Genomic DNA, 20,481 nt, shown 5'->3' on the forward strand with positions numbered 1-20,481 from the left:
TGAGAAAAGCTACTACTACAAGATATGGTCCTTATCTCATAACAAAGCAGATTAGTCGATTTCAGTTTCAGTAAGCAATTTCTTAAAGGATCAAAATCATCAGAATTTCATTACCTTGAGAGTATAAGTTTGAACATTTTCAGACCCAAAAGAACCATCTCTATTGCTTCTGATATTCAAGAGATTCTTTGCCGGTCTTACAGCGAATAGCTTCCCCGCTTAACTAGCCATCCAACTCTGGCTGTGTTTAGTTCTCAAAAAGTTTTTCAAAAAAATACTACAGTAGTCATCACATCGAATCTTGCGATACGTGCATGGAGCATTAAATGTAGACGAAAAAAAACTAATTGCACAGTTTGGTTGAAAATCGCGAGATGAACGTTTTGAGCCTAATTAGTTTATGATTGAACACTAATTGCTAAATAAAAACGAAAGTGCTACAGTAGTCAACTTCCCAAATTTCACGAACTAAACACCCAGACATTCCAACTAGGGCCATGTTTAGATTGCAAAAAATTGCAACCCGATGAATAGTAGCACTTTCGTCTTATTTAGTAAATATTGTCCAATCGTGGACCAACTAAGCTCAAAAGATTTATCTCGTGATTTTCAACTAAACTGTGCAATTAGTTATTTTTTTTACCTATATTTAATGCTCCATGCAAACGGCAAAAAATTGATGTAATGGAGAGAGAGTGAAAAAACTTGGAATTTAGAGGTGATCTAAACGAGGCCTAGACTTTCACTAGATTCGATATCAGTAAGAGAAGTGGTTACTCTGCCCTTTGCCAGATTAGTGGAAAGTTCAGACAAGAGCAGAACAGAGCGAAGAGAATCCATCCCCCAGCCAGAGCGAGCAGGAGTTCCTCCACCACCAGCCCTCCCCCGTCCGCCCGCCCGCGCCCGCGCCCGCTGCTGCTTCCAACGCACGCGAGAGCTCCGTTCCGCTCCGCAGCATCGGCATCCGAATCCGCACACGATCCCCGCGCCACTTGCCCCGTCACCCCCTCGCGGCCCGCGCCTCCGCTCGCTCGTCGGCCAATGCCCGCTGCTCGGCGCAGGCCAGCGCGATGAGATGAGATGACTCCGCCGCGCGGCGGTGCCCGGCCTCCCGTCCCGTCCCTCACGCGCACGACCACCACCACCACCACCACCACCCGTCGGGATTCCTCCTCCCATCCTCCCACCTAGCGCCGCATTTATTCCCTCCCTCGCACGACCACGGTCACGCTTCCGTCGCCCGGTCTTCTCTCCCTCGTCGCATCCGGCGCTTCTCCTCGTCGCCTATTTAAAGCGCGCCGGGTTGGGAGCCAGCGATAATGCTCTTCTCCTGGAGGCCTCTCGCCGCTGCTCTCCACCTCGCGCCCCTCTCGCCTCCGCTGCTCCTCTTCTTCGCGTCCGCGTCCTCCTCCTGCTCGCCCACCGCCGCCGCCGCGTCGGCCTCCGGCTCCAGAGGTACGTACGCGCTTCTTCCGTGCATTCGTGAAGATTTTCTTTGTGGGATGAGAATTTTGCCCGTTCTTCTCGTGCTGTTTTGTGCGCCGTGCGATTCCTGTGCTATTTGACCGGTTTGACTGGCGCGAGATGTTCTGTCTTGTATATCTCCGATTTCACTCAGACTTCGATGGTTGTTTCCAAGGGAGTTCGTGGCTCCACTCCTTTCCCGAGCAGAGTTTGTGGATTTCATTGGGTTACCCGGATCACTTTGGCGAGTCGTGATGGCATGCAGAGATTGTGGATTTTTGTTGGAATTTGATGGATTCTGCATTTTGCATCATAGTTTTGTGATTCAGCGTTAAGTGTGTTTTATTTATTCTCATGAGATGCAAGAATTTCGGTTTTACTCGTTCTACTGCTGCAACTTTGCCCGTATGTCCTTGTAATACGTCGATCATCTAACGTTTTAACCAACTCTGACATAATTCCTGATTGAAACAACGTGCTTCTCCACCGATCGTGAAGTACAGTTAGTATTTTTAAGTTTATTAGCTTGTATGCTCTTACAATACAGATGTGTTGGTCTCCTATCAGGTTGCACTGCTGTAAGGATGGACAGCGGTGCGGTGGACACAGCGTCCACTGGGGCAGTATGGTCAACACCTTCGGCAGAACCGAGAAGCATTTCTGTCGGGAAGGAGGTATTCTGCAATAGGTCACTCAACATGAGGAACATTAGGGCAGTGGGATTTGATATGGACTACACTCTGGCACAGTACAAGCCTGAGACCTTCGAGGCCCTTGCTTACTATGGTACAATAGAGAAGCTTGTGAAGGATCTGCGCTACCCTGAAGAGGTTAGTGCTAAGGAATGCAAATTTGCTTAATACACCAAGATAAAATATCCAGATTGATCACTTTCATACTAGATGTGTTGGTTTTGAATCTATTTGTACATTGACCTTTCAATGCATGCAAGAAAGAGAGTTAATGGCACATAAATTCCATATAGTTGCTTTAACTGTTTTCCAATGTGTCTATGATTGTACCATTTGGATGTCCCAGAAGTTAGCGTAACCCTTATGCTTCATTTTTATACTTTTAGTCTATCATATACTATGCTTTTAGAGGCTGGACTTCTACTTATTGAGTTTAGCATGTGATTTGACAGTGTGTGGCAGCATTTCTATACCGATGGCAAGGAAGCACATCGGCTTCTGGTTATGATAGCATAGATGAATTAGTACACTCTTTACCTGTTTTTACTTTTATGGAGTTTGGCTGCATAATGTTGGTGCTATTCTTGATTAAAATTCCTTGTTGGAGTTATTGCTTTTTATCTTAGTGGGGCCTCACTGAGTGTTGCACTCATAAAGTCGAACACATTGGAGAATGAAATTTGCTATCCACTTATTGAGCAGAAATATTGTCTACTGGAGTGCATTTGCCTTGATTTCAGAGTTCACCTTTACGTACTGAATCTTTATGAAAGCAACAAAACATATTCCATGTTGGCTTGTTTAGGTTCAGAATTCGATTTTACTATTCTTTGATCATGCAGCTGCTGACTTGGGAGTTTGATTGGAAATATATGGTCAGAGGACTAGTTCTTGATAAGAAGAGAGGAAATATCTTGAAGGTCAGTTATTATTTTTTAAACTTGCCCCTCGTTTTTTTGGAAATAATATATTACTGTTACACTGCCACTTAGTAAAACAAGACCAAGTTGCTGGAAGTTTTCTGTTGTAACTGTACAAAACATAAAATAAATTATATTGTTATCAATGAAGGGCCCAACCTGCTTGGAAACAAAAGGCTCTGTTGTAGGAGTATTATCAGCAAAATGCCTAGCCACAATATTTTTACAATAATCAAATCTCCTTTTTTTTCATATTCTTATTTGAAATGTGATGTTGGTGGTTACATGATTGCGAATCAGTAGGAGGCGGCTTGTCAAACTAATTGATGCATTTTTTTGGTTAACTATTCTACCTATTCTTATTTATTATATATTTTTTGGTTAACTCTTTTCGAGCTAGCATTTGCAGTTCCTCAATATTAATATTAATCGCTCGCTGAGCATCGTCATCATTTTGGAAGTATCAAGTGTTAGTTTTCAATGTGAAAAGTTCTACTGGTTAGTGGGAATGGCAAAAACAGGTCTAGGCCTCATCATAAATTTTGATGCGATCTGTATTGTAAAATTTAAATGAAATATTTGCTCCTGTTCTCAATTTGTTTTATAGCTCATTGTTTCATTGCACTTTTGTGCTGGACTTTCAATACTTGTACTCCTTCTATCCACAAAAGGATGCAATTCTCATTCTTTGAGGAGTCAAATGATCTGAAGTTTGACCAAAGTTATATAAAAAAAAGTAGTAACATCTATGATACAAAATAAGTAACATTAAATTAACTAAGAAATATATTTTCGTAGTAAACATAGTTGTAGACATAAATGCTAATACTGTTCACTATAACCTTGGTCAAAGTTAAGCTAGTTTGACTTGCACAAATCCCATAGTTGCAACCTTTTTGTGGACAGAGGGAGTAATTTTTAACTAAATTAACTCCTTTTAACTATTTTGGTGATGGATTATCAGATGGATCGACACAAGTATGTAAAAGTTGCATACCATGGTTTTAAGGAACTGTCGAAAGAAGAAAAAGTTGCTGCTTATGGGAGTACATTGATAAGAGATTCATTTGATGAACCTGATTATGCCCTTATAGATACACTTTTCTCACTGGGTGAAGCTTATCTATTTGCTCAGCTTGTTGATTTCATCGACAAGAATCCTGGAAAAGTACCTGCAGGCACAGAGTATGATTATTCCCATCTTACATGTTTACCATACTGACGGGGCTTGAAATTTTTAGGACGTCATTTAAATATAAGTTGATTGATACAAATTATTAGAAATTATTTTACATTTTGAAGAGCATATCCACTCTGAATGATTCTTGATTCTTATTTTTGATAATTAACCAATATGTAGCCAACACTACACAGCTATCTATCACCACAAGTCCACAATACTCCAAATTTCTTTCATTTCCTTATTCCTTCATAGATTTAAATCTACTATCTTGAATCGCCTAAGCAATCACCTTTTCCTTTGTTCATTTCATGTTGGCCTGTTTTTCATCATGAGTATTACATTTAGTCTACATGCACTTTGATCCATGTCAATACGTCTTCAACCTTTTATTGCTGGACCACGCTTGTATATTCATTAACTCAGTGTAGTTTTGACACCCATGTCGATTCTTTGTCAAATCAAACATTCAAACCTGTTCTAGATTCTGACACCATGTTCATGTTCGAGCCACAGTTCCTATGTTCCTGCCAAAAATAGGTTCAAGGGCACGTAGATGTTGGGATGATTGAATGCATATTATTAATTATCATGACATGCCTTGTTGATATCCTCTGTACTGTACCTTGACATACTATCTCTTGACTTTTGACACCAATTATGGTATTTAAATTTAGGTTTTTGTGGGAACTCGTTAAGTTTTATGTTTTTTTCCTTCTTTTGCACTAGGACTTGCACACAATTTGGAAATTTTGAGGTTGTTGTGTTTGTTGTGTTGCAAGTAAGTAGCTAGACAAGTGGAATTTTCCTGCCAGAGGGCAGCTTGGCACTTAGGCCGCTTGATTGCATTATATAGGAGTAGCAAACTTGGGATACAAGAAGGTGCTCTACCTACTACAGCATATACCAGCTGCATAAAGCAGATGCTACCTTGGATGCTAAGGCATGCGAAAACAGCTAGTCAGTAAACAGTAACTATCTAAGACAGTGAATAGTGAATAGCTTAGGTAAACTAGATACATTGGGTAAGCACTAGGCTAATCCATCATGTTGTTCTCATAAATCCACAGGTCTCATGCAATTAGGTCCCATCAAATTTAATTGCGTCAATGAGTGAATTGTTCAATAAAAATGCCAGGACTTTTTGTAAGTTCCAGTGGTAGCCATTTTTTTTATGTCAAATCAGGCATCCAAACCTGAGCTAGATTCTGACACCTACGTCCATGTTCGGGTTACAGTTCCTGTGTTCCTGCCAAAAGTGAGGTTCAAAGTTACCTATATGTTGGGATGATTGAATGAGTCATACCATATTATTATGCCATGCCTTGTTGATATCCTTTCTGTGCTGTACCATGGCATATATCCCTTGTCTTTTGACACCAATCACGGTAATTTAGTTTAGGTTTTTGTGGGCACTCGTTTTTTTCTTCTTCTTTTTTGGCACTAGGACTTGCATACAATTTGGACAATTTGAGGTTGTTGTGCTGGCTGTTGTCATAAATCCACACACCTCGTGCATATAGTCTCACCAAACTTTATTTGCGTCAATGAATGGATTGTTCAATAAAATGCCAGGACTTTTTGTAAGTTCCAGTTGTAATTATTTCAAATTATTAAGTTGCCTGCGATCTTTTGATGCACGCTAACACTATTATGGATGGCACAGTTACCTTTTCCATTTTTGCTCTCATGTGGCCAACAAAATCAGACATGTCTGTACATGACCGTGTCTTACACCACACAATAAAAGCATAAGCATGTAAATGAGAGCACTATCTTTTTTTAGCAACAGGACAGTAGAGCCTTACTATTACAAGGAGAAAATAATTTTGTTGTTTACTTGTTGCTCTCTAGTTTTTTCTTTCATTGTTTGATCTGGAGTTGACTGGAGTTTTTTTGAGCTTGCGTTACTATGTTGGTACAGCTATCCACTTATGTACAGAGATGTGAGGTCTGCGGTTGACTTGTGTCATCGTGATGGAACTTTAAAGCGCATGGTCGCGAAGGATCCTGCCAGGTAACTCAGTTTCCTATTTCATGGTTAACTATTTAATACTAGTCACCTGACACAATTCAGTGCTAGATATTATTCATAAAGACATACTTACTTTTGCTATAGGTCTGCTTTGGTTTTTATTTTGGTCCACATGCAAATTGGCACCCATGTGTTATTTCCACTTTTATGTTCTAGAGGATCCTGCTAATTATGTCATTTCCACTTTTACAGTGCTATATACTTGTGCTTATAATTATGTTATAGAAAATCCTGCTAATTTGTGTAATTTGAACATTGCAGGTACATCAATGAGGACTTGGCAATTGTACCAATGCTTGAAATGATCAGGAAATCTGGACGCTCAACATTCTTAGTGACGAATAGGTATGTGGCCGGTGGTGCCTTTATAATTTTAGGCTTCTTGAGACTTGTGTGATGACATATTTTTCATCTTGACGCATTCTGCATTTTCGAGCTTCTTGTTACAATCTATTTACTATTTAGACAAGTACTCATTCATGCAGTTTGTGGGACTACACCGATGTTGTCATGAACTACCTTTGTGGGCCATACACTTCAGATGTAGGCTCTGGTCTCAACCACAACTGGCTTCAATATTTTGATATTGTAATAACAGGCAGGTTAGTGTCTTATGTTCCCTGGTTCTTGATTCTTTTGTTGCTATTTATTATTAGTGAAAGTATCAGCTCCCTCAACTTAGTAGCCAGTCCTTAATGAACTTTCTTTCAGTTCGAAGCCACGTTTCTTCCATGATGATAACCGTGCAGGCCTCTTTGAAGTTGAGCCTGATTCTGGAAAACTTCTGAATGCTGATATTCAGGCTAGTAAATTTGTCAATTCTAATCTATCTTCATGGCATATGTTTTTCCCTAATATATGCAATCCTTCGTGAAGATCGGAAGCCCAAGATCAAGTCATCAACACTCAACACCAGTTCAGAAAGTTTACCAGGTACTTATTTTCCTGATATATAGTGTAAATGCAACTTTCTACCATTGCTATATCCTATTTATTGCTATATCCTTTCCAGGGAGGCAATGTTGGTCATCTCCACAGATTACTTTCTGTTGCTTCTAGTTCACAGGTATGGGCTATACACTTAGCAGAGATTCACTAGCACTAAATTGCACATGTGAATGGACGGACATCCAAATCCAATTAGAGGCTATTGGATCCAATGGCTTTAGTCCAATATCCTTTGCCCATGTCCGCAGCAACCCCAAGTGCCTGGTAGCTAGCCTGGGTGCTTCACCACAGTTCCGACCAACTTCGAGTGGGCATACCCAGCCAACAGGTTCCTGCCGAGTGGTTTGCAGTGCATCCGCTGCCGTTCCTGCTGGAACAGCTGTTGCTCATGCGAAGAAGGCCACGGCGCAGGACTAGCAGAGCCGGACGCAAGACCTGCGCGGCTGCGCCACCGCCATTGCCGCCACCTCCACCGTGACCAGTTTCCTGCTACCAAGTATAAGTCCAATAGAATTTGAATTGTCCATTTTTTTATCCTACAGAATCCAAAGCTATTGGATCCATATAGAAGTGCTGAAATCCCATTGGATATTGGACTAAAGCCAATCCAATACTCTACACTGAATGTATTTGAGCGTATGAACAAACATAATATTTCCTTATCTTACAATTTTGTAGATTCTCTATGTTGGTGATCACATATATGGAGATATTCTGCGGAGCAAGAAAGTTCTAGGTATGTTTTATTTATCCTCTACTCGTTAGTTGTATTGTGATCTGATATAAATCTATGATTAAGCATGGCAGTTTTAATTGTGCAGACAACTTTTAATGTTGCCCCCATTTCATTAAGAATACTAGCCCACACCTAATCATAGACACACATATAATATAACATATATGGATGCTGGATGATTGTATGGAGGCTTCATGGCCGGAAAAAATAATCCTGTGCCCTCAGTTAGGGCACTGCAGTCTGTCTGAGACAGAGCGGCGCAGCAGCCTGCGCAGTTGACCTATACGAGCGATTGCGGCGGGGACGCTGAGCCACTCTCTTAGCATTCAGCAGCTCTAGCTCCACTAACGCTGCTCGCTGCCGGCCATGAAGCCTGAGGTGGAGGCGGCTCCTCATGCCAGAAACAGAAAGAGGAGGTCGGAGGCACCCGACACCGACGGCTAGCAATCGGAGGAGATGGGAAGCATCTCGCCACTCTTGGCGATGACAGATGTGCTTGACTCCAAACCTTTCGGGACAGGAGGGCATAGATCTCGGAGTCGCCAAGAAGCACCACCGTATGGAGGTGGAGGAGCTGGGAGACGACAGCAAGGAAAGGGCATTGATTACATCAGCGCCCTCCCCGACGGCGTTCTCGGTGACATCATCTCCCTCCTGCCCACCGAGGACGCCGGTCGAGTCCCAACCCTAGCCAAACGATGGAAGCACCTATGGCGCTCTACCTTGCTCAACCTCGATTGCCATGACCTCCGTGGCTTCCTCGTAGACGACGACGCTCTCGCTCTGCCATCTCCTAGATCCTCTCCAGTCCGGCCGTTGCATCTGCGTCAGCACGGGTCTCCTCAATTCTCGTCCCGACACCGCCACCGGCACCGTGGACGCTTGGCTCCAGTCCCCTGCCCTAGACAATCTCGAGGAGCTCTGCATCTCATCCTACCTAATGGATGGACCATGGTTCCTGCCACTTCCAACGCTGCCAGCGCCCATTTTCCGCTTTGCGCCCAGCCTCGGCGTCGCCTCTCTCACCTACTGCAGCCGTCCAGACACTCCACTTCCCCAAGCTAAAGAAGCTCGCACTTGAACATGTCAGCATTTCGGAGGGCTCGTTGCACAGAGTGCTTGCCAGCTGCCCTATCCTCGAGTGCCTGCTGCTTGTCCACAGTTTCGGCTTCCATCAAGTCCGCATCAATTCTTCCAGCCTCAGAAGCATTGGCGTGTGATGCTTGTGAAATAATCATTAAGGAAACCCTAGATTGGCGCCGATCCATCTAAATTCACACATGGACGCCATTGCACCGTGTCAGATGTAAAGCATGTAACATAACACAAACACAAAAGGTGAACGTGTCACACACACACAATCACACTCACACTACCCCCACCGCCCACATCGAGGAAGGGAGAACTAGAAACTGATCCTCACCCACCTCACGCTCCATTACCCGCGCGCTCCCTCCGCCATGGCCTCCTTGGCCAGCGTCCCTATAGAGATCCTTGTCCTCGTATTCATCTACCTGCAGTGCTTCGTCGACCTCATGAGCGTTGCGGGCATCTGCAAAGACTGGCGCAACGCCGTGCACGTGCCAACAAGTACTTTAACAGGTTCATCATCATAGCATCTAACCAGTTAAGCACAAGCACAAAAAACTCAAGTGACATCATGAGAAAAGGAACAAGCAAATTTAGGAAGATTCGATACAAGAGTGCCTATGATGTATGTTGTGTTCACTGTTCCTCAAGAGCACCAGGGTCTTCTTAGTCCCAAGGTTGAGCTAGACGAGCCCAATCCTCTCCATCCAGAAGTTCCACTCCACTCCCCAAACAAACAGAACCAGATTGCCTGGTATGCGGCCTGTCAATGTCCCTCGTTCGGATCACCTCCTGTCGACACCAACTGTCGGCACAAGCGTCCACGTCGATATCGCAAGTGCCTCCGCAACAACTAAGCTTAGCCGCCTTTCCTCTTGCGTTGTGGCAGCAGCCCCAGCCCTAGCCAAGCGATGCCGGTGACATCATCTCCCTCCTGCCCACCAAGGACGCTGGTCGTGTCCCAACCCTAGCCAAACGATGGAAGCACCTATGGCGCTCCGCCTTGATCAACCTCGACTACCATGACCTCCCTGGATTCCCCGCAGATGACGACGCTCTCGCCGCCGCCATCTCCTAGATCCTCTCGAGTCTCCAGTCTCTAGCAAATCCCTATTCCTCTCTCTAGTCTCTATCTATACCCCCACCGCCCACGCCGAGGAAGAGAGAATTGGAAACTGATGCCAACCCACCTCACGCTCCATTGCTCGCGCGCTCCCTCCACCATGGCCTCCTAGGCCAGCGTTCCTGCAGAGATCCTCATCATCATCTTCACCTACCTGCAGTGCTTCGCCGGCCTCACGAGCATTGCGGGCGTCTGCAAAGACTGGCGCAACGCCGTGCACGTTTAATCAGAATGTTTAAGAAACGAAGGTCATGATCCATTCAATCCTTTGATTTCCACCACCTCGAGATTAGTCAATGAGATGTGTCGATTTCTCCTGATGTCCTCCATGTAATGGCCATATTCTTTCTTAGTTGAGCAAATGCCACGCTCCTACAGAAGAGTCAATAAAGTACACCACATTAGCTACCGATGTTTAGTATTAGCAAGCTAGAGAACTTAGCTAAGGTGTATGAAGTGAAGTTATATACACTGACTTGAGGAAGGAAGAGCTGGAGCTTTTGTATGACATTCAGAGTCTTGAGCAGCTCCAACACAAGTGTTCCAAAAGCTAAAGCACACCGGTCCTCCATTCGGAGATGAAGCATAAAAGTAGAAAAATTGTTTACCGGAAGGCCGTATTATTTCTTCCGTAAAGCTCCGTCTTGCTTCTGCTGACGTATCCTGCTAAACAATGTGATTAGCATATGTTGTGCAAATAGAAATGACAAAATTCATTGAAGGTTGGGAAATTAAATTGTGCACTAGATCAACGCACGTACATAGCATCACCATGCATAGCACACGGATGCGTAAGCCGTCAGGATTATTGAGCTCTGTGTATTTGCTGCTCCACTCCATGGAGGTGGACAAACTCATAAGGTGCAAATCGAAACCAAATCCAATGAAACGAGACAATGTGGAGAAATACGAGAACAAGAGCGAATCGACCGTGGGCGCCTCGAACGACGTGATCAAGTCACGGTTCCCATTGCAGCCTGAATTTGTTGAGCTCGGCTGCTTGGACGTTGACGCTGTGGCGTGACATCCACGACACGAACAGGCACGATCCTCAACATGATCTCTTGAGCGACCCCGAGCTAATAACACACACAAAAGGTGAACGTGTGTCACACACACACACTACCCTTTTCAAGTCTCTATCTACACCCCACCGCCCACATCGAGGAAGGGAGAACTGGAAACTGATCCCCACCCACCTCACGCTCCATTGCTCTCGTGCTCCCTCCGCCATGGCCTCCTTGGCCAGCGTCCCTGTAGAGATCCTCGTCCTCATCTTCACCTACCTGTAGTGCTTCGTCGACCTCACGAGCATTGCGGGCGTCTGTAAGGACTGGCGCAACGCCGTGTACGTGCCAACAAATACGTGGAACATGCAAATTCAGGAAGATCCGATATATCTAAGAACATATATCATGTTAGTCTCATACAAGAGTGCCTGTGAAGTATTGCTCTTGTGTTCACTGTTCCTCAAGAGCACTAGGGCCTTCTTAATCCCAAGGTTGAGGTGGACGAGCCCAATCCTCTCCATCCAGATGTTCCACTCCTCTCCCCAAACACACCGAACCGGATTGGCTGGTATGCGTTGAGAACACTGACAAGCGGCCTGTCAATCTCTCTCCTTCGGATCACCTCCTGTCGACACCAACTGTCAGCAGCTGGGAGATGACGACAAGGAAAGGGCGTCGATTACATCAGCACCTTCCCCGACGGCGTTCTCGGTGACATCATCTCCCTCCTGCCCACCAAGGACATCGGTCGTGTCCCAACCCTAGCCAAACGATGGAAGCACCTATGGCGCTCCGCCTTGCTCAACCTCGACTGCCACGACCTCCCTGGATTCCCCACGGACGATGACGCTCTCGCCGCCGCCATCTCCCAGATCCTCTCCAGTCTCCAGTCTCAAGCAAATCCCTATTCCTCTCTCTAGTCTCTATCTATACCCCGAGGAAGGGAGAACTGGAAACTAATCCCCACCCACCTCACGCTCCATTGCACGCACACTCCCTCCGCCATGGCCTCCTTGGCCAGCGTCCCTGTTGAGATCCTCATCTTCACCTACCTGCGGTGCTTTGCCATTGCACTGTGTCGAATGTAAAGCATGTAACATAACACAAACACAAAAGGTGAACGTGTGTCACACACGCACACACTCACACTACCCTTTTTACTAGTTATTTCTTGTGGTAAGTACTAGTTATTCTTCTGGGAGTACTTTTACTAGTTCTTACGAAGCGCACCTCTTCCTGCCGATGTTGCTTCCCGTAAGAGTAATAAGGTGAAAAACGGGAATCAAGTGCCATTTCATCTTAAACAAAATCCAATCTGAACTGTGAAATGGAAGCTAAGTGGCATCCAATTAATTCTCTATGCCCTCCTTGTTCAAAAATGGGACTGCAGTATGTAGGCTTGCCTCAAAAAGAATTTGTCAACTTGAAGCAAACTACTAACATCAGCTTCTTGCAGTATATTTCCAGCAAATGCTTGAGACAGCTCTCAGCTCTCACCCACATCAAATGGTTCTTGCAGCCAATATCACGTTACCTACAAAGATTATGCCTAGTAGGTTATGCTTATTTTCTTCAACTGAGGAAGAACATCCATTCATTATGTATATTGATCAGAAATCAAAATTTCAATAGCATAAGACCATAAATTCGCAAGTACTGGCTAATATAGCATCCACGAATTTGACAACGTACTGATCAGAACATCTTGACCATGTATTCAAGTTTGAGTATATTGCAGCTTCTGGTTCACTATAAACGACACGTGTCGTAAAGCTACGGTAAGTGGTCCCAGCAGAGAAAGGGAGACCGAAACCACTAGCTGTTCAGCAAATCCCTATTCATCTCTCTAGTCTCTATCTATACCCCCACCACACACACCGAGGAAGGGAGAACTGGAAACTGATCCCCACCCACCTCACGCTCCATTGCCCACGCACTGCCTCCACCATGGCCTCCTTGGCCATCATCCCTGTAGAGATCCTCGTCCTCATCTTCACCTATCTGCAGTGCTTCACCGCGCTCACTAGCATTGCGGGCATCTGCAAAGACTTGAGCAACCCCGTGCACGTGCCAACAAGTACTTTCCCTTATGGAGCGCACCTCTTCCTTCCGATGTTGCTTCCCGTCATGTCATCATTGATGCACCAGCCGTCTCGGCGCTACACAGCCAGGGCACCGGTGACTGCCCCGGACTGGGGGGCTGCTCCATCGGCGATGCGAGCGATAGAGAGACTGTGACCTGTGAGCTAGTTAAGGAATTGGGTTTGGGAATGGGGAATTATTCGGCGGCCGTTACAAGTGTTACCCTGCAGCGGCGCAGCCCCAGCTGGCTCCGATGGGCAGCCCCAGGGAGAGGTTTTCAAGAGTAGTGTTCCCAGCTTTCAGGCCCAAACCGAGAGAGTGTGGTTGACTCGAATCTTAATAGGATTTGATCCATCATAACACATGTCCAAACTTCATCCTCAGATATTGCAATTAAGTTCATAAAGGACAGACACCTTATACAATACAGTACTAGTATATGATACAGACAAATGGTAAAACTCATTTTTACGGGCACGGGTCTTGATGTGCTGCTGCTGCTGCTGCCATCCCTCTCCTTTTGCACGTCCAAACCACCTCTGACTAGCACGGTGCCGATCCATCCAAATGCATGCATTGACGCCGTGCACTGCGTCATGTAATGTAACAGACACAAAAAACGTCAAAACGTATAGTGTGTGTGTGTCACACACACTTTTTACTAGTTATTTCTTGTTACCATGACAGGAGTGTGGACAACATAGAGAAGTACAAGGTGGCAAAGAAGACTGCAAAGCGAGTTGTAAGTGTGGCAAATGGTAGAACGTACGAGGATCTTTACCAACATTTGAGTACGAAGGAAGGAGAGAAGGACATTTATAGGATGGCTAGGGTTCGTGAGAGAAAGACAAGGGACTTCAACCAACTTAAGTGCATTAAGGATGAAAGGGAGCATCTCTTGGTGAAGGAGGATGAGATCCGATATCGATGGCAAGAGTATTTTAACAAATTGTTCAATGGTGAGAATACGGACACAGCCTTTCAGTTGGATGACTCTTTTGATGACACCAATAGGCGCTTTGTGAGGAGAATCCAAGAATCTGAGGTCAGAGAGGCGTTGAAAAGGATGAATGGAGGTAAGGCGATGGGACCGGATGGTATCCCAATCGAGGTGTGGAGATGTCTCGAGGACATAGCTATAGTATGGCTAACCAAGCTGTTCAACCATATTTTTCGATCGAACAAGATGCTTTACAAGTGGAGGAGAAGTATATTGGTACCAATCTATAAGAATAAATGGGATATTCAAAGTTGTACTAATTATCGGGGAATTAAGTTGATGAGCCATACTATGAAGCAGTGGGAGAGAGTCATCGAGTATCGTTTGAGAGCAATAACGCAGGTCTCTATGAATCAATTTGGTTTCATGCCCGGAAGGTCAACCATGGAAGCCATTTTCTTAATAAGACAAGTTATGGAGCGGTATAGGGAGAAAAAGAAGGACCTACACATGGTTTTTATTGACTTGGAGAAGGCTTATGATAAAATACCAAGGAATGTTATGTGGTGGATTTTGGACAAGCATAAAGTCCCAACGAAGTATGTCGGGCTCATTAAGGACATGTACAACAATGTTGTGACTAGTGTTCGAATAAGTGATGGAGACACGGATGACTTCCCGATTAAGATAGGACTACATCAAGGGTCAGCTTTGAGCCCTTATCTATTTACCTTAGTGATGAATGAGGTCACAAGGGACATACAAGGGGACATCCCTTGGTGTATGCTTTTAGCGGACGATGTAGTGCTAGTTGATGAAAACCGGACAGGAGTGAATCAGAAACTGAAGTTATGGCGGGAGACTTTGGAGTCCAAAGGTTTTAGACTCAGTAGAACTAAAACTAAGTATATGAGATGTGACTTCGGCACTACTACCCGGGAGGAGAAAGATATTAGTTTGGAAGGTCAAGTAGTGCCTATGAAGGATATCTTTCGATATTTATGATCAATGCTACAGATAAACGGAGATATTGATGAAGATGTTAGCCATAGAATCAAAGCAGGGTGGATGAAGTGGCGCCAAGCATCTGGTGTCCTATGTGACAAAAGGGTACCACAGAAGCTAAAAGACAAGTTTTATAGGACGACGATTAGACCTGCTATGTTGTATGACGCAGAATGTTAGCCTACGAAAAGACGACATGTTCAATAGATAAGTGTCGTGGAAATGCGTATGTTGCGTTGGATTTGCGGTCATACAAGAAGGGATCGAGTTCAGAACGATGATATACGTGATAGATTAGGGGTAGCACCAATTGAAGAAAAGCTTATCCAACACCGGTTGAGATGGTTTGGACATGTTCAACGGAGACCTCCAGAGGCACCGGTGCGTAGTTGAATCCTAAGCCAGGATAGTAACGTGAAGAGAGGTAGAGGAAGACCGAAGTTGACTTGGGTAGAGGCAATAAAAGGAGACTTGAAATGATGGAATATACCGATAGGAGTGCTTGGAAAACAGCTATTCACGTGCCTGAACCTTGATTGCTTCTGCTGGGTTTCAACTCCAGCCTACCCCAAGTTGTTTGGGACGTAAAGGCTTTGTTGTTGTTGTTGTTGTTGTTGTTGTTGTATTTCTTGTTGTAGTAGTTTTACACATTATCTATATTTCCTGTGGGGCACTTCCCTTTCCTTATTGCATTTGTCCACTATATTTCATCCATTTCCTAAAGGCTGGCGGACTATGCTAGTGATTCCAGAACTAGAACAAGAGGTGAAGCTTCTCTCAAAATCAAAGTCTACTCGGAAGGTACGAATGACACTCAGTTGCTTGTAACAATTTGATTCCTAACAATGAGATATTATTTATTAACTGGGCTCAGGCTTTGAGATATTCCTGTGCATGATCAGCACTTCCCTAGAACCAATAATTTTCATGGTTGTTTTCTATTGAGATTTGTTCTCTAGGACTAGTTATACTGAAGGTAAACCAAAATATTGTAGCAGAAGCAGCTTGCCAAAATATTTGAGGTTTACCTACTCAACTTGAGTTCTTTCAGGAAAAAAAAAACTACTCAACTTGAGGCCAACATGTTATGTAAGTAGAGACTATCTTGACCAAAAAAGTATCAGCGGCTTGTTCATATCCCTTTCATTATGTGATATTGTTCTCAGACTTGGACATCCGGATATTGCCAAGTTCATGTGGTCTATTGTCACAAACATGCTCGTGGCCTTTTTTTACGTGCTATCTATTTCAGGAGCTTAGACATCTTCGAATGGAACGTGATTCAATTGAAGACAGAATCCATCATCTTGAATGGTCTCTTAAGTAAGTTGAGAAAGTTTATTTAAGTTAAATTATATTTTTACTGTTATGCAGTTACTCCACATTCTATTGCTTTAGCTTTGAAGAACTAACTTGAATCTTCTAACATAATTGTACTTTTGCGTCAAAGCTGTAGTTTCCTAATTGATTTGTCCTCTCCTCTTTGTTCAGACTTGATGACGTCACAGAAAATCAGAAGGATAAGTTGTTCTCTGAACATGACAATCTGCTGGTTGGTCCTTATTTTGATTCATTTCGTTGTCAATTCCCTCCATTCCAAAGTGTCGACTTGATATAGCAAAGTGTCGACTCCTATACTGACTTGATATAGCAAAGTGTCAACTCCTATACGGGAGAATGGGCAATTATTCGGAGGAGATTGGCGGCCGTTATGACCCAGCTGCCCTAGGCTTTGATGGCCTGATGGGCAGCGTCCCAGCCGCCCAGAGAGAGTTGGGAGGAGGGTGTGTCTGGGAGAGAGGAGAGTTCTCAGCTTTCAGGCCCAAACTGAGAGAGTGTGGTTGGCTCGAATCTTAATAGGATTTAGGCCCGGTTAGAGCGTCTAATTTCTTTTATCTTCTATTACTTTAATATTTATAGGCCGTCTGTTTGTTTTTGCTTATAATCGGTTCACCATGGCCCTGTTTGGTAGCAATCACAAGCATAGAAAAAGTACGACTAAGATAAGTTGTTTTGATCTAGTTTCTGCTTTTTTTTTGAAAAATTGCTGGCACGATTATGCCAGGCAAATATATTGATAGAGAAGAGGATCTAGCTTTTGCTTTTTAGTACAAACAAAGATCTGGGGAACAATTAAGCTGTACTAGCGGAACAACAAAATTGTCACAGATGGGATAGTCAAGAATATAACATGAAGGCTATTTTTTCACTTTAAATTGGGCCAAAACATACTCTGTGATCTAAATAACAAAGAAATCGGAAGACAGAAAAATAACATAGCAATCAGGAATTCAGGATAAAATAAGCCTTTGCGCACGAATAACATAGCAAACGTGCTCTATGTGTTTCAGAGGTATGATGGTCATGGGTTGGTTATGCGTGTGGGTGTGTGTTTGTAAACGTCTACGTATATTTGTCGGCATAGATGTCTGCAACACAGTGGGAGTCATTCTGAGAAAGAAAGGGTCGAATTGAACAAATAACATTGGATGTTTTTCAACGTATAAGTAACACGTGTGTGTGTGTGTGTGAGAGAGAGAGAGAGTAGAGAGTAGAGAGTAGAGAGTAGAGCTCTACAATGTTAAAGCATTCACATATATGTGCATTCCATACACTAGATAAAAAAATGATTCATGCTCCTTAAAATAATTGGTACATATTGGTAAAAATTCTTTTTTCTTTGATGGGGACTTTTTATTTTCATTTTTAATTGCAGAAACAGAGAGAGCATGTTCGCCGCCTTCATCAGGAGGCTCAGAGGCAACATCATCAGAAGGTAATGTTCTCAGTTACACGACTGCTGAATTTGTTCCCTGCGCTTTTTATCTTTCTAATTGTTTGCTTTCCATTTGAGTTCAGTTTCATAAGGTGTGGGGACAGCTCATGAAGACTGGGTACCAAAATTCCAGATTTGCTCATCAGGTGCAGAACGTTCAACCACACTTGACAGTAAGTGCTTAGAATGTTACGGGCAGCAATGTGTGGACTGACACAAGATTTTGTTTTCACTTGTTTCCGCAGGTTGAGAGATTTGCATGCTTGTACAGCAGCCAGGTTACAAACTTCGGTTTGTATTCCCCCAACAAGTACTATCGTCCGAGCGAAGATTACATGCCCCACGAGTTTGATGTGCTTGGGCTGTCGGAGCAGTCCCTGCTGCTGCTTGGAGTTCCCCGTAGTAATTGACCCGCAGCAGGATAGGAGGGTGATTTTAGTTGTGACAATGTAGTTTCCGTATTTATAGACAGAAAGCTTCACCCATTGTGAAGGAGCGAAGGTATAACTATAGTAACCACAGTTCTTCTACATATAACAGTAACTTTACCTGTATATAAATATGTGCATAACTAGTTTAGGAGGCAAAGGAAAGCAGTCCCGATGATGTCTGGAGTGAACATTTTGAATTCAGCGTTTTGTTAAGTGTCCCAACCATAAGTCCATAACCATTGCTAGCATGCTTAAGTCAGGCTGACGTCTCGCTGAAAAAAGCTTGTTTTTTTTATTCAGAAAAAGGCTTGTTTAGTACGCACAACGTGGCAACGTCTGACTTAATCTTTCAGCTTCAAAGGTTAGCGATGCAAAGTAGGCGGCGTTTCAACCCGACGCAAAGGACCGCTCTTTGTGTGCTTGTCCCGACGCAAGGGGGTGTGCTTGAGAGGGCACTGACTTCACCTGTCAGGATTTAAATCTTCAACCCCCGTAACTGATATAAACTCAAGTGATGCGTATTATTTGTCACTAAGCGATAATTAGTAGACTTATGATGTCTAGTAGTGTGTTGTGCGTTTGTGATGATGTGCAAATGTCTGCGTCATCCTTGTAATCGAAAAAAGACCAAGCCACGTAAAAGAGAGGCGCGCAACGGTCCAGTGCGGAAGCCTATTTTCATTAACACGATGCGAAAACTACATATTATTTGCAAGCGCGCGATAACTAGTAGACTTCTGGGGTGTGGGAGTGTGTTGTGAGTTCGTGATGGTGTGCAAACGTGTGCGTCATCCTTGTAATCGAAAAAAGCCCAAGCCACGTAAGACCTTGTTTGGATGCGCATGTATTCATCTCAATCCACATGTGTTGAAGTGGATTGGAGTGGAATTGAACTAAATTATATTCTATTCCACTCCAACATATGTGGATTGAGGTGGATATACATGCATCCAAACAAGGCCTAAAAGAGAAAAAGGCAACGGTCACTCCTACAAATGTGTCACACACACACAACTATACAAGTGTGTCTCACACACATTCGTAGAAAAAAAAGTTGTTCCACACATTGCTGGATATGCGTGTGAAAGAGAAAAGACAACCGTCATTCCTACAAATGTGTCTTACACGCATAGCTATACAAATATGTCTCACAAACATTCGCAAAAAAAAAGTGTTCCACACACTACTGTGTATGCGTGTGAGTATGTCTCGATCAGTTTGTCTATCTTCTTTTTTTTCCTGAAACAGCGCATACACTCACATAGATGTATGCACGAGCTACTTTATGACGACAACACAACTTACTTTATGACATTTTTTAGAGACTGAGCCGACTGATCTTGAGATTGACGAAGTTGTCATAAATAGTATCAGCACGTGAAGCTTAATGGATGGGCGCAATCAAGAGAAAATGCTGCAATTGAATGTCAAAAGAAGAGAATTTTAGTGCTTGATACAATGGTAGGGTCTTGCTTGTGTATTTTAGGATGTGTGACGATCACACTGCTACTCTCCATAGGCCAATAAGTATATATAATTTGTTTGTTTGTTTAGTCATATGTTGTTTGTATACATAAACCAGAAGCAATTAGTTCACTTTAGCTCTCATTTGCCAACTTGTAGACTAGTCGTTAGTTGAGATGTGGATTAAAATCTAAAAATTAATCCATCTATTTAGATGGCCAATGACTAATTTTTAGATGATTAACAGTTAGTCCCGGAGATTGATGCGGTGATGATTAAACAAGGTGCAACGTCGTCGAGGTTTGATTAAACGGATTGCATGCGCGCGTTTCAGAAGATGATGAGGCGCATGCGCGCCTGAGAACAGCGGGGGTCTTGGCTTCTGATTTAAGCAGTTGTTCCGACTTCCCAGTGTAATGCTCCTGAGCAGATGACCGGACGTTTTTTTCCCTATTGGATGCTATTTTAATTGGATCTAACAGACGGTCCAGCAGTTTCTACCTCATATTTCTCTCTTACGTCGCTACTCGTCTTCCCACCGCGGCACTAGGGCGAGGTGTTTGTGGCTGGCGATGCTGTACTCGTC

The 20,481-nt window shown here is 43.7% G+C and overlaps 1 protein-coding gene across 2 annotated transcripts; it reads left to right on the forward strand.

Moving 5' to 3' along the window:
- The first annotated feature begins 846 nt into the window (after nucleotides 1–846).
- On the forward strand, nucleotides 847–18,653 carry LOC136471470 (uncharacterized). Of its 2 annotated transcripts, XM_066469230.1 has the most exons (17): nucleotides 848–1,455; nucleotides 2,032–2,294; nucleotides 2,999–3,076; nucleotides 4,041–4,261; nucleotides 6,181–6,273; nucleotides 6,553–6,636; nucleotides 6,777–6,893; nucleotides 7,003–7,093; nucleotides 7,168–7,224; nucleotides 7,304–7,357; nucleotides 7,918–7,975; nucleotides 15,949–16,025; nucleotides 16,477–16,547; nucleotides 16,716–16,776; nucleotides 17,941–18,000; nucleotides 18,084–18,146; nucleotides 18,246–18,653. In XM_066469230.1, the coding sequence occupies exons 1-17, from the start codon at nucleotides 1,320–1,322 to the stop codon at nucleotides 18,408–18,410; spliced, it is 1,749 nt and encodes a 582-aa protein (XP_066325327.1). In that variant the 5' UTR covers nucleotides 848–1,319; the 3' UTR covers nucleotides 18,411–18,653. The 2 variants fall into 2 exon arrangements, with proteins under 2 accessions (XP_066325400.1, XP_066325327.1); XM_066469303.1 differs by lacking the exon at nucleotides 16,716–16,776 and having other exon boundaries at nucleotides 847–1,455; nucleotides 18,246–18,380.
- Nucleotides 18,654–20,481: the final 1,828 nt, after the last annotated feature.

This window comes from Miscanthus floridulus, chromosome 1 (assembly GCF_019320115.1).
Source record: "Miscanthus floridulus cultivar M001 chromosome 1, ASM1932011v1, whole genome shotgun sequence".
Taxonomy (NCBI): Eukaryota; Viridiplantae; Streptophyta; class Magnoliopsida; order Poales; family Poaceae; genus Miscanthus; species Miscanthus floridulus.